General features: G+C 38.7%; 1 protein-coding gene across 9 annotated transcripts in view; it reads left to right on the top strand.

The window, feature by feature from the left end:
* The window catches only part of fam13b (family with sequence similarity 13 member B), a 77660-nt gene that overhangs the window by 41245 nt on the left and 22046 nt on the right, over window positions 1-14369 (top strand). For all 9 annotated transcript variants that reach the window (XM_044204545.1, XM_044204543.1, XM_044204549.1 and 6 more), the window contains exon 8: window positions 13888-13932. In XM_044204545.1, coding sequence (XP_044060480.1) covers window positions 13888-13932 — 45 coding nt within the window. The remainder of the gene's footprint in view (window positions 1-13887; window positions 13933-14369) is intronic.

The following is a 14369-nucleotide window of genomic DNA, read 5'->3' on the forward strand; positions in this document are numbered from 1 at the left end:
AAAACAAACACAAAGGCATACACAAAAGTTGGCCCCATAGTTGACTTTACAGGATCAAAACAACATGTTAACATTTTGAACATGCTGTCAGGGTTGTTGTCCCATTTTAAGCCTGCTGTGCTGGGGTTCAGCGATCTGTGTTATGATATATAAGGACTTGGATAACAGGCTGCTATGTGTGTCATCTGTGCATGGGTGTCTGCATCTTTGGTATCTAAGTGGTTAAGACATTAATACATTGTTTGTGGGGCAACACAGAAGGATTCCTCTGTGTGTGTTTGTATTTGTTGGTGTTTTACTGGAGGAAGGCTTAAGGAGGCAGCTGTTGTCCATTGGTACTCAGAGTGCACTCAAAGCTTTAATCATTGCTGATGAAGATGTAGGGGGGTTACATGCAGCAAATTATTTAAATTAAACAGCGCTGGCTAGACTGTTTTTATCTTTAAGTCTCGTGATAGTTTTTTAGTTATTATTATTTTAGCCTGCAGCCATTATCCCTGTGACTTTGTTCAACCTCAGTGTCTGGTCTGGGGGATTATTGCTGTATTCTTAGACCACAGAGTCGGCAGCCTACATCACAACGCCATTTAAATAATGTAGAACTAGAGCTTGAGAGAATAAATCTGTTTGATTTGTGTGTTTTATGTGGAAACCCACGTATTTTAGTTCCAGGTCCACATGTAACAAACCTTAGATGTGAGCCTAAAGCTCTGTAATTCCAGCACAAACTACAGAGATGATCAGTTATTAAACACATTTGTACAAAAATTGTACTTATAATGGATTACTGTTCTGATCCTGTTAACGTACAAAAAAAAAAGAGTGGCTTAGGAACGTATTTCAGCCTCAGATATCTTTTTGGTCCTGACACATACACCAACATTTTAGGAGGTTTTCATAAACAAAATGAACAACAATAATGATATATTTTCTTGTGGTCATGTTTAGTGTTGAAACTAACGCTTATTTTCAGTAACCTGATGGTTATTTTCTCGATTATTAGTTGTCTATAAATTGTCAGAAAATGGTCCCATCATAATTTCCCGAAGCCCAAGTTGAAATATTCAAACTGCTTCTTTGTCCGTCCAACAATCCAATACCCACAGATATTCAGTTTACTACAATAGAAAAAAAAATCTGCAAATATTTGAAAAGGGCAAACCAGTGACTTTTGTGCATTTTTGATTAAAACATTTCTTAAATTATCAGAATTGTTGCCAGTTAATTTTCTGTCTATTGATTAAACAACTCAGCAACTTTTTACATTGGTGGCACTGGTGCGCCTAACTTTTTCATTTACGTGCACCTAGGGCTGGGCGGTATGACCTAAAATTTATATCACGGTATAATTTGAAGCATGGACGGTAATGATATATATCACCTTATATTCGCTTTTCTTAAAATTTCAATATAAACGCTTCTGAAGGGGTAAAGCACATATTTCACATAGTACAGAGGTATTTTACGAACATTTATTGCAAAACTGCAATAATAAATAGAAAAAAATACAAAACCTTTTTATATCTGTCGATTTGAAAATAATGTGTGTTTGTGTTATTTGAAAGAATACATTAATACATTACCTTATTTTTAGTAGGTCATTTCTTATTTCAGCATTTTTATTCTACTTTATTCTCCACCTTATTTTAGTGTTTACTCACAAACTACTTTAATCTGCTCACCTTGATTTTCCAATTAGTTCCCACGATTTCTCTCGTTCGCATGCAAGGAATGTAGGAGGAGTTCAGGGCGCGGTGTCACACATGCACACACACAGAGACATGCACGGCACATGCAGACCTGCTAAATTTCAGGCACACCGGTCAGACCAATGAAAATGTTTAGTCGCACTTGACAGATTTTTGGTTGCACCCTGGAGCATGTTAGAGATTTTTGCTGAAGATAATTTGGTCTGTTTGTGTGAGGAAAATGTCACATCCTTTTGGTTTATGAAACATTTTCCAAACCCACAGTTTCAAGAATTTGAAGGCTGTGTGATTGTCAGTATAAATACAAAGCACTTGTCATGGAAAATCAGTTGGGGCTGTTGTTTTTGTGTTGTTGGCATTTTATGTCTTGTATCTCAGTTTGTCAATCATCTAGTTCATTCCTACAGAATGTAGTGTTATGCATTTACATTGTCTCAAAATGTCGCTAAATGAATTACAACCTTAAGTACTGCCTTGAAGATTTTGATGAGTCAGTGTACATATGCATTTTTTTTACTCAAAACTACTTGACTGTTTTGCGAATAGCTCACTGTCTCATGTGTACATCAGTTATTCTTTGACATATAACTGGTTGTGACAGCTCTGAAAGAGAGAGAGTTCCCATCTAGTGACTCAACATTAACTGTGGTTGAGTTGTTTGTCTTGCACTTGACAGACAGGGAAGTCTGTCTTCTGGCTGTTGCAGTGCTCCCTTAATAGAGTCTGACAGCCAACATACAATCACACACAAACACCTTACAATCTGACAGCCTCAGCTCATTTCAAATCTATATATAATCTCTGGTATTTCTCCTCTGATCTCTCTTCTTCCCCCATCACTGCTTCCCTCCTTCTCTGCTCTGCTTAAATCCTCTCTCTCTGTCTCTCTCTGTGGAAAGTATTTTTCATGAGGCCACTGAAATATCCTGGCAGTATGCAGAAGTGGGCTCCTGGGATGCACTCCTGGCCCCGGTGAGGAGGAGCAGAGCAGGAGGGGGGTTTGGATTAAGGGAACGGAGAATCAGAGGGCAGAGGAGGCCATGGAGAGGGTGGGAGAATTGGAAAGTGTCCCTACTTGTGAACGATTTATTGATTTTCTGCCTGGGTATAAATGCAATATCAGACCTCAGGAGGGAAAAGGTCAACCCAGAAGATAGCATTTAAACACATTATAAAACACTTGTCTTCAATTTTGTCCTCGAATTAGAGCCTTTCTGACTTCATTTTTGCTAGTCATTCCTCACCATTAAACCGTCATACCATCCTAGCATGACTGACATATGTAGCGTCTCGTGTTGCAGATAACCAGTCTTGTACTTTCGCTCAGCGAATCCCCTTGTGGGATTTATTTCCTGTTATTTTTATGTAGCTGTGGCAATGATTTATATCCCAGTGTGACACTACACCATGCTGGAGAGCTCTGTTCTTTCTGTGTGTGCCAACAATATGCATGTGTACACCCACACAAAACAAACACAGACACAAATATATCTACACTCCTCACTTCTAGGTCCAGTACATTTGCTTTTTTCATGGGGAGCACCTGATGATTCATGCAGGCACAGAAACCCTATATATGTAAAGAAGCCTTTAGGCTGTGTGACCAAACGATCATGTAAGTTTATTGCATGTCACAGTGTGCCAGTCTAATAACATCTCGGTTTCAGTCTGTGTCAGACTGTACGATGTTAATTTGAGACTTTGTCAGATTGTGCAATAATGGAAAACGCATCTGAGAGCAGAGGCACGTCAACAGCTCGTGTCATCCAACTGCGCTGTTCTTATGTTTTGAAAATGCAACAAAACAATAAACAAGCTTTGAACGCATATTTCACAGAATAGTCTTTGTTAGGCTTTCCAGCACTTTCTTGTTACCTGGTGCACGTTGGTGCCCCACCTTGTGGTGACACAATTCAAACAGTATGTGCTTCAGTGTTGACCCTATTCTCCTTTTGGCTTTTCTTTAGTGTTGTGACCTGCGTGCAACTAGTGAGCGGTGCCCTGTCCCATATATGACCAGTGTATGATGAATGTAATACGTCTGCATGACCTATACATAGACATAAATACAGGATATAGGTCAGTACATAAGTATCAGCTGTGTGCTTTTGGTGTTTTGTCCTCGCTCATAGATCATACCTGCTTTTTCTTCAATGACTGACACCAAAGGAAATAAGATTGGCACACAAACTGGTAGACCAAGTGTTTTCTTTTTGTTTTATACATTCTGACCAAAATATTGTGCAAAATATAAAAAGTTTTATTAGTAATTGGCCTAAATACCCTGTAGTAAGTTAGCACAAAGCCCACAGCAGTGGCTGAAAGGATTATATTAATATATTTACTTAAAATAATTGCCTTTTGGCAGCTGATTAAATGTGTCCCTGAACGCACCTACAGGAAGATTTATATGCTTTATAGCACATACTGTATGTTAACATTGCATAGTAATGTGTATATAGTAAAGATAACAAACTATTTACTTCAATAATTAATTATCAAAAGATATGTCTGCCATTGCATGGTACATTTAAAACTCAAAGCATTCATTCTTATTTATTATTTAGATATTTTTAGTTAGATATATAAAGTAGGCAATAGAATTGGACTCATCGGTAATTACTTTTGAAAAAGAAGTCCTCCTTCTCTTTCCTTCAGTTTGTCTTACTTCATGCCCTCCTGCCTTCTCCTTCCCTGCTTTCCTCATCCTTCACTTCCCGATTGTGTCAAGGCCTGGGCATAATGTAATATAATATGCTAACTGACCTAGATAGCACCACTCACCATGTGTGCTATCAGTTCTCACCCACAGTTCTGGTACTAATGTCCTGTCTGGCTTTCTAAGGAGCACTCACATTCCTAAATCATCACGGAAAAAATATTTTTATTGTCACCCCCACACGCTGCTGCTGAAGCCTCTTTGTGTCAACACGTTGTCACTGTAGTTGCTTTGTTTTAGTCACAGAAGATAAAGTTAAACTTAGTGATTAGAGTTTTGCAAAACCAACAATAATACCAGGAAGGACAAATCATCATCAAACTTTAGCCAAATCTAGTTAATAATTCATGATAAAAGTTAACATTTATTCTTTCTTCTCCTCTCTTTCTTTCCTCAAGGGATTTCTGTAATGTCATTGAGTTTAGACAGGTAACTTTTAGACTAATAAGTAACAGAATTTTAAATAAAAAATACATTTTTGCTTAATGAATAACGAACAATAAATCGATTATCAAAATTGTTGGCGATTAATTTTCTGTCAAATGTAATAATCAGCTTAGGATTTCATTTATATTAGCAACAGTTCTTGTTCACAGTAAAGTAACTCTTATTGGCAGAACAGACCTAACATGGATTAACCTGTTTACAAATAAACTGCAAGTATATCAGGGCACCTCATATTGTATTATCGCTTACTAAGACACCAGGCATTATTTTTACTGTATAGATTGAATGGCCATTTTCTTACTTATGTGGGCTTCAACTTTGTCATGGGGAGTTCCACAACATAACATACTAATACCAGCAGTACATTGTGTGGATGTTTTTATCTTAATTACCTTACGGTTTGATCTTTCAAAGACAAAAGAACAGCAGCACATTGTATCTTCCTCCCACTGTGGTTCCCGATCAGGCAAAACTTTGTAATTGTGTAAATGTAGTCATTTTTCTTGTTATATTTTGCTTAAACTAGAGCCACATTGTGTTGAATTGAAGCACAGCTCAATGTTGCTCGGAGAAAGAGCCATTGTGCGGTTATTCTCCTTTGAATAATATTGACTTTTACTCAGCAATTCATTCCATTTCTAATGTGCGTTAACTATTCAAATATTTGTTTATCATGATGTATGATTCTTGACTTCAGATTTAGGGATTGATTTAGTGGGCCCTAAGGCTCTTGGGCAAAGATTTATTTAACTGCAGTTAACAAATCTTGTCCATTGTCCCCCCCATACTGAGATGCCTAACATGTCTGAAAGCCATGACTTGCATCTTAAAATGGCATTCTGTTATAATTTTTGTTATAAAACAGAATATCCTGTCCTCGTCCAAGCAAAATGTTGCTGCAGTCTTACAAGCAAAATGTTCTGAGTAGTTCCTTTGAAGCAGCTGGTGACACAGAGTTAAAATGTTAATTTGATTTAAATTGAAACAACTCATATTTCAGTCAGGCCTTATCAAAGCATTCTGTCACACAACTCGAATTCAGATCAGATACAGTCAGACAATCAAATGGTAAATAAAACCTCTTTTAGCTAGGCTTCCCTTTTTAGAGCTTGGTTTAACAGTTTGTATGATCTCCAGTATGACATTGTTTCTTACTGTGATTTGAAAGAAGTTGATCTGAGGTCTCGTCCTATTGGAAACACACTGGCTGACACAGAAACATTATGAGAACAAAAGGAACTAACCCAGTGTCCTTGGGATTGATGTTTGAGTGTTTTGATTCACGTGTGATTTTCAGCCCAATGTCATCACACATACAGTGTAGACACATATATAACTGAGAAATGCACATTTGAAACACGTTAATTACATGCATTAATGCATATGATGGTTTGAGAAGCTGAGGAAGGGTTGCCATTACAAGGCTCATAGAGGGTGATATAAAAGACACAGGTCTGTGATTATGTTCATCGTTATTGCGTGTGTGTGTGTGCACGCCATTACACAGCCCACTGTAATAACTGCACCACTGAGTGGACCAAGAAAACCAAACCCCCTCCCTTTTCTGCCCTATGATTGGCTCGCAGAAGTCTTTCCCTTTTTACAATTGGCTCCCAACTTCAGCCCCTCCCATCCCATTGGTCCTCCAAGGGTTGTTGCCTGGTTACATCAGAAGCTCATATATTTGAGCAGAGCTCTGGATGTTTACTGCAGCACTTTTACAGGCAGAGTGCCGAGTGAGACAACCTCTCTCACTCTCGCACACACACACACACACACTCATTCAAGAACACAAACACACACACACAGCGGTTCAGAAGACGCCACAGAATGCACCCAGGCGATACCCTGGCTCTGCTGCTAGACCTGCTGGTACTGACGCTGACACCTCAAAGTGCTCTACTGGGATAACCTTCCCACTGGATACAAGTCCGACCTACAGACCCACCAGATACTGAAAGAGAAGAGCTCCGAAGGGAAGAGCGACTGAGAGTTCAGACAGAACAAGCTGAACAGCTGGAAACTGCTCCTACAGGAGATGTGTCAAGTTGTTAACAGGCAAAAAGAAGACAGAGACAGAAATCGTGCTGAGTTTGGTTAAAAGTCAAGCTGACTTCTCTGCGGGATTTGAAAAATAAAAAAACAGGCCGGTCTTTAATAACCTTCGTGTTAGCTTGCTGACTGCACTGAGCAGAAGAAGAGACACGACAGAGAAACTGACAGAAACATCCTACAAGACATACGAGACAGCCGTCACACTGAAACACCCACGGGCTGGAGCCACTGACATAAAACACCCAAAACAAAACAAAAAGGACAAATCACAGTGAGCGAAAACACAGCTGGAAAAATGAGAATGGCCTGTGACATTCTGCTGCAGAGGTAAACATCAGGGTTATGTAACTCCTCTAGTCTGACTGGAATAAATGATTGGATTTGTGAATGAATGAACCGATAGAGGAGAAAGCAGATATGTGGTTGGATGATAGATAAATGAATGAAGGAGCACTGAAGGGTGAAAAGGGGGAAATGGGCAAGAAATTGGATGAATGAAGTCAATTGATTAACAAAAGCTACAAGAATGGATCAACGTGTGAATGCTGAGAATGAATTAGTGGAAACCATCATGTTAAGTGATTTAAAGCCTTTTTTATTATGAATGGAAGAATGGAGGGAAATGAGGTTGGATTGTGTTTCTTGTTCATTGTTTTGTTACCAGGGAGATATGAATGAGAAAAGAGAGACGAGAGGAAGTCTGTGTCTTTTCTTTCACAGGAATCACAGAGGAAGATGAAGAGAAAGGGGTCATGGCATCACGTAACAGCTGATATATTGTGTTATGCAATCTAAGTATGGGGGCTGAGAATGTGTCAGCATTTTGCTACATAGAGGGGCAGAAAATGGCAGATGTCCCATTTTAATAAGCATTTTCTCAAATTAGGGCTTCACCAATCAAATACTGTATACCATTTTGACATATCTGAGGCATGCACATTTCGCAAGTAGCTGCACTCATATTTGGAGGAAATCGTTGTTGGCAGGTTCTGTACGTTCTTAACATTATTGAATACCAAAGTACCTAAATTTGAAAGCTATTTTTTTTTTTTTATTTGCTTAATATGTGTCAGTTAGAGAAGTGAAAAAGAAGAGGGGAAAGGGGTATAATTTGCATTTTTGTGTCTGTTATGATTAATCTGGGCTGTTGCTGAAACGATTAGTCAATCATTTGATTATTTGAATGAGAGAAAATTTGTTTCCAACAATTTTAATAAACAATTAATCATTAATTAATCAAGTCTTCTATCAAGAAAAAACTTGTAGTTTCTCAAATGTAATTTGTTTAGTCTAATAAATGTCAAAAAATAATGAAGAAGGTTTGGACTTTTGGTTGGATGCCACCTTTCCGTCTCGGAAATTGTGACATTTTATGGACTAAATGAATTGATCAATAAAAAAAAGTATCCACAGAGTAATTGATAATGAAAATAATCATTAGTTGCAACCCTTATCTTGAGAATATTTTTAAATTGTTCCATAAGATGGGAATTTTATTTTTATTTTATTTTATAAAACTTTTGACACACGCTTAGATATACACACGCATTGTTTATTAATATAGATCATCCAGTTATACTTACCCTCAGACAGTGCCAAAAAAACAAGCATTTTAAGTGCAAGCTATCAGCAATCTTGCATCACCTCATCATGCAGGAGGAATTATTAATCAAAGGATGGTTGAGGAGGTAGCGAGATTTGTTGAGTCAACTAAACAAAATAGATCATTATTCTCAGATGGCCAAATGTCTGTGGGATGATTAAGGAAAAATGAAAGGAGAGCTGCACTCGTCATTTATAGTCCCAAATGCAAAGCAGCTGTGCAGTATGCATGCAGAAAACACAGATCTTAATGTTTGTTTATCTTTGACCGGGTCCAGACATGAAGGACTATAAATGTTTACAGTTTCAGAGGAGAGAAGAGCTGTTTATCAGATGTAAGATGATGCTTATGATTGTGTGTGTGTGTGTGTGTGTGTGTGAGGGGAGGAAATACTTAAAGAGACAAAGTGTGTGTATGGTGTATGTTTGAAGTAGGTTACTAGCCAACATGAAATATGCCCTCTTGTGCATGCTGATATAATGTATACGTGTGGTTTGAATGTTTGTGTGTGTGTGTGTGTGGTGGTGGGGGGGGGATGCGTAGATTGCAGCAGTCTGTCGTACCTCCCAGCCAGAACAGACCAGAGTCAGTTTTGCTGACAACAGCACCTCTGTGGAATCACTGCTAACCTCAAACTCACCTTACTACACACTTTAACTCACTCACTCTCTCTCTCTCTCTCTCTCTCTCTCTCTCTCTCTCTCTCTCTCTCTCTCTCTCTCTCACTCTTTGTTTCCTGCCATCAGAATAATTGTTGTAAATAATGTAAGGATGCCCTTGATTGGCCCCTTTCCTCATTGTCATCTGCACTGGGAATACAAAGTTCCTCTTTCATTTTATTCTGTTAATTTACTGCAGCAGACAAAACCACAGTTGTCCTGAGATGTTTTTGTTGTTTAGTCACTCTGTCAGCTGACAAGAGGCCACTGATACCACAGCACAGTGTTTCAGCTCTGCAGTAAATACTCTTAACTGTGTGAAACTGATACTCTTGCCCTATATACGTGATATATAGTACTACAATATGTTTAGGCCAGTTGCTTACACAACAACAAAAATTAACGTGGCCAAATACCAAAATGCAGCAGTGACTGAAAGCTGGACTGAACCGTGTTTTGTTCAAATACTGCGTCAGAGTGAACTTCAGCTTGTTAAAATAAGCAGGAAAGAATTTCTAAATTTTGCTGTGGTATATTAACAGCAGGGCCAGGGCTAACTATGTTTCTCTATGATTTTATCTGCTAATATGTGAAGGTCACAAACCTTCTGGAGATATAAAATGCTAGATTATAAAATGATATGAAGCTTAATATTATCCACTGCAGAAACAAAATATGGTTCCTTATAAGATTTGTGCAGTACAAAAACAGTTCTGTTTAGTTATGCACGAATCTCTGATAGTCTCATTACCTGTGAAACATGCAGGGGCAGTAATATGTCACCACTTTTTTAAAGGTAAATTGGCAGTAAATGTGTAAATTATGGATGATAGAGCTATTCTATGTTTAAATAGTACCCTTCACAAACGTGATATAGATCCTGCAACCCTTCAAGAATACATAGTAAATTTAACAAAACAGGTGCATATATATATATATATATATATATATATATATATATATATATATATATATATATATATATATATAAACAGGATCATAAAAATCATGACATCGAAGAAGACCATGTTAACATGAGGGTGATATCAAAATCTCTGGGTACTGAAATGTGAAAAACGCAGGTTAGATGAATAGATAGATGCTGCTCTGTAATGGTATGTTGACATTTACTTTATAAACATAATTTTTTCGATTGAAACGAAATCACAAGTGCATTAGTCAGCCCTCAGGTGATGCACACCTGCCTAGTAATGCAGTAGACTGCCACCAGAGAGATTTTTCCTGCTGCGATCATGCTGGGGGATCTGGTTAGCAGACTGTAGATTAGCTTAATGTGATCTGAGTGAATCTGGCAATAATTCGTTTTACTCTCCTACTCACCTCAGATGCCTTTAGGATGTAGTTGATAAAGCAATTAGTGAAATTAAAATAGCAAACTAATAATGTGTTTAAATCTAATTTTAAATCAAATTCACCAAATCAGAAGGTGACAGTGACCAATGATAATGGGCAGTTCCCAGATATGAGCAGGTGAAAAATAGCATCAGTCATCCCGCTAAATCAGATCTGAAAACAAGCTGACCATTTTTTTGCTTCTGAGACATTATCAAAGACAACGTGACTGTCTACTTAAGTCAGTTTAAAAGGTTTTACAGTATCACTGCCAACAAACTGCTAGCTAAAGCTGTGACTCCTTAAGATGTTATCAAGGTCTTATCTCTGTCTTTGGCCACTAGTGGCTGTAGGGCAGGAGCTGATCTAATCCAACCTACTTAAAGCCAGGCCTTTATTCGCCAACTAGTGCTTTTTTGGCACCCTTGCACATGTGGCAGTTTCAGGCTAAAATTAACAACACAATTAAAATGGTTTAGAGACACCCTTTTTTGTTGATACGTTTTTAAAAAAATGTGCATACTGTTAGCTGCAACATATGGGAAACATATGCAGTCCAACATGGATCTTCATTGAAATTACCTCTTTATCAGTTTTTTGTGCACTTACCTTTAACCTAAATCACGTCTTAAATAAAGAACAAACGATCAAACAAACACAACATCCCACACCCCACATCACAAAACATCCTATGGAACCCTTTTAAAAAGTAACTTAACACCTTCTCTGATTTAAAGTTTCAAGTCTGTTGCACCACAGTCGGGCGTGGTCAGAAATCTGCTCTGTTGCACCAATCTTGCCCAAAAGCGACGTCACAGTGTACTGACACACCCTGTAGTACACTTCTACATCACTGCAGCAAGGTGAGAAGTTGAACCACTGGAGGTCAGCAAAAACAAGATTTTCAGGTGTTGTTAAGTTGCTCTTTAAAGGAACATTGCAATTCTCCCTAGAAGTGTATCAAGTTTCTTGTGTATATATTTTTGTCAGGGCAATGACCAGTGGATTGTTTTTCTCTTGAATGTTATTTGAGCCAAGTGTTTCTTTGTGTCTTATATTATGTTATAAAACAGAATGGAAAGATGCATCTTTTAACCCTGTTTTGTTAATTAATGGTGTGCGATATAGCTTGTGTAATAGACAAAAGCACAAATAGAGACTGATGTGTTGTCATTTTCCTAAACCACAAGTGCTTTGCAAGAGACTTTGATCCCTTCTGTCCATGTGGTGTGCATGTTTGCTAGTGTGACAGCTGTGCTGCTTGATAACTATTACTAATAATTATAACTGCAAGAATCTTTCCACCCCGAGAGATAATCAAAACCTCTTCAAAACCACATCAGGTTAGAATACTCAGTTCTATCAGCCCTTCATAGTGTCCTCGGCAGGAAAGAAATGCCCAAAAGGGCCCTATAAAGGGTGTCATGTATGGTCCTCTAGGGCTCAACTGGCGCTGATAGAAATGTTATCTCTGCTGCTTAGGGAGAACGAGGAGGTCAGGAACACCCCAAAGGCTGCAACAATGATTTTAGTTCAAGTCTTCAGGGGGCAAAATGGTGTAAGGTCAGATATTATCTTTGCTACGTAAGGCACATGGAGATTATGTAACATCCTTGAGTACCCTATCATGGATCTATTGTTAGTGACGCAGCCACCCAGCGCAGTCCCTTAGGGTACAACTCAGCAGGAGAGCCTGCTGTCAGATGTTATCGGTGCTTCGAAGGGACAGTCGCTGCTGTAGGGAGCCTGCAGGATGCGTTCCTGTTTAAAGGGCAGTTCTCTATGTTGATTAACAGCATAAGAAGAGGAGAAGAGCTGGACAAAATGAATGTTGGCCTTACACAAAGTCAGAAGCTAATTTAACATTATCCAAATACTTAATCAGTCAACCTAGGAGGGCAAGAGAACAAGAAAAAGTGGTTTTTGGTTTTGGTTTTTTTGTAACTTTGCCATTTCATTACTCCTCTTCCCTCACAACCACTGGTTTTTGGGCTTTTTTGGCAGTGTTTTGGCAGGCTTATTGTTTGGTCTCCACAACACTAGTATCTCTCTTTCTCTTTTTATCTCTTCGTCACACACACATTCACGATCAAGGTTACAGTTTCAGAAAGGGAATGTGAGATGCTAAGAATTGAGGGAGGAGAGGAGATTATAGAGGAAAGAAACACTGTGCAAATGATATTAAAAAAACATTTTTGTATAAAGCATGAGCAATGAGAGAAAGGGAAAGATGGAATAAGGGAGGAAGAACAGTTAAAAGAAGTAGGCCGAGAATAATCAATAAAGTGATAAGTAAATGGACAGAAAAATCAAGGGGAACACGAGAATGTTTGTTTAGAGAAAACAATCTAATTGAAAAAAGCTGATATTGGAATATAAGGACCCTAATGAAGAGAGAAAGAAGGACAGACATAATGAGAAGAGGGCAGAAAATAAAATGGCAAGAATAGCAACAAGAATCAAGTGAAGGATTAGAAGAAAAGATGGAGAAAGAAGAATAAATATGGAGGGCATTATCGTGTCATATCTGTCATTAATAATTCAGTCTGTATCGATCAACCTGAGGAGAGCTGCATTAAGAGTGTGTGTGGTTGCGTTAAAGAGCCAACATACATACACACACACAAAAAGCTTGCATAACATCAGCTGCTGTTATATATGAGACGTACCCATGCACTTGAGCATAATGTGAACGACCTTGTGTTGTGTGTGTAGGAGTGTTATATAAATCTGGAGTCCTGGCATGCCTTTCAGTGTGCGTGTGTGTGTGTGTGTGTGTGTGTGTGTGTGTGTGAGGCCAACGGTAGGCTGATGAATCAACATACACATCTCAGCCGCCTCCCTGTTTCATGCCACACACACACACACACACACACACACACACACACACACTTCCTTGCTTATGGAGGAACTTTGAAGAACAAATATGCCTTGACACACACTCTTCTATCTGATCAGCACGGTTTAGCAGAGCTCTGTAGCCTAAATAACAATCTGCCCACCCAGAGTGGCGCCAGTGACTGAAACTTTGTGTATTTGTGTGTGTGTGTGTGTGCTTGTGGTGAATTTCTTAGGATTGTCATTTGGCTCAAGGGATCTTGGATTAGGAGACAACTGCAGTGAGAACATAAACTCATCATACTGACTTGCACACATCTCTATTTCACGTGCACACACACACAGTATACGCAGATGTGTTCATGGTTATTGTCATTCTTCCCTGTTGTGACTTGTGCCTGACACCCACACCCTCCAAGGTCATTTTATGTCAGTATGGAAAGGGAGTCGAGGAGTACGTGATGTTCTGACCATGATGTCCTTTTCCTCTCTCTCTCTTTACAGCTCCCACCTCTCCCCTATATCCATCCTGCCTGCTGACTCTGCTGAGTAAGTACATACACACACATATACACCAATAATTTTATCCACCCACAATAACATACATAAGCACTTATTTATGTACACACACTCATATATACACTCTAACAACCTACAGACATACACAGCTAACATTCCAGCTACACTATGAAACTGTAGTCTGACAAGTAATTTTATGTGCAACTAAGTGGAAAAATATTACAGTAAGCAGTTATATTCTGCAACTTTTATTACGAGAATGATAGAAACAATGCAAACAAGGGGTTAGAGAGAGACAACCAGGTTAGCTGAAGTGTGAAGAGTCAGTAAAGGGCCATCTGCTCAAGAGGCAGATAGAATAACAGGAATTAAGAAAGAAGAAGTACAGGCAGCGCTGAGAAGAGTTGAGCTGGCAGAAGGTAAGAGGTTAAAAGGAAGTGATAAGGAGGAAGGAGGAAAGCCAGCCT

Source organism: Siniperca chuatsi, linkage group LG8, assembly GCF_020085105.1.
Source record: "Siniperca chuatsi isolate FFG_IHB_CAS linkage group LG8, ASM2008510v1, whole genome shotgun sequence".
NCBI lineage: Eukaryota > Metazoa > Chordata > Actinopteri > Centrarchiformes > Sinipercidae > Siniperca > Siniperca chuatsi.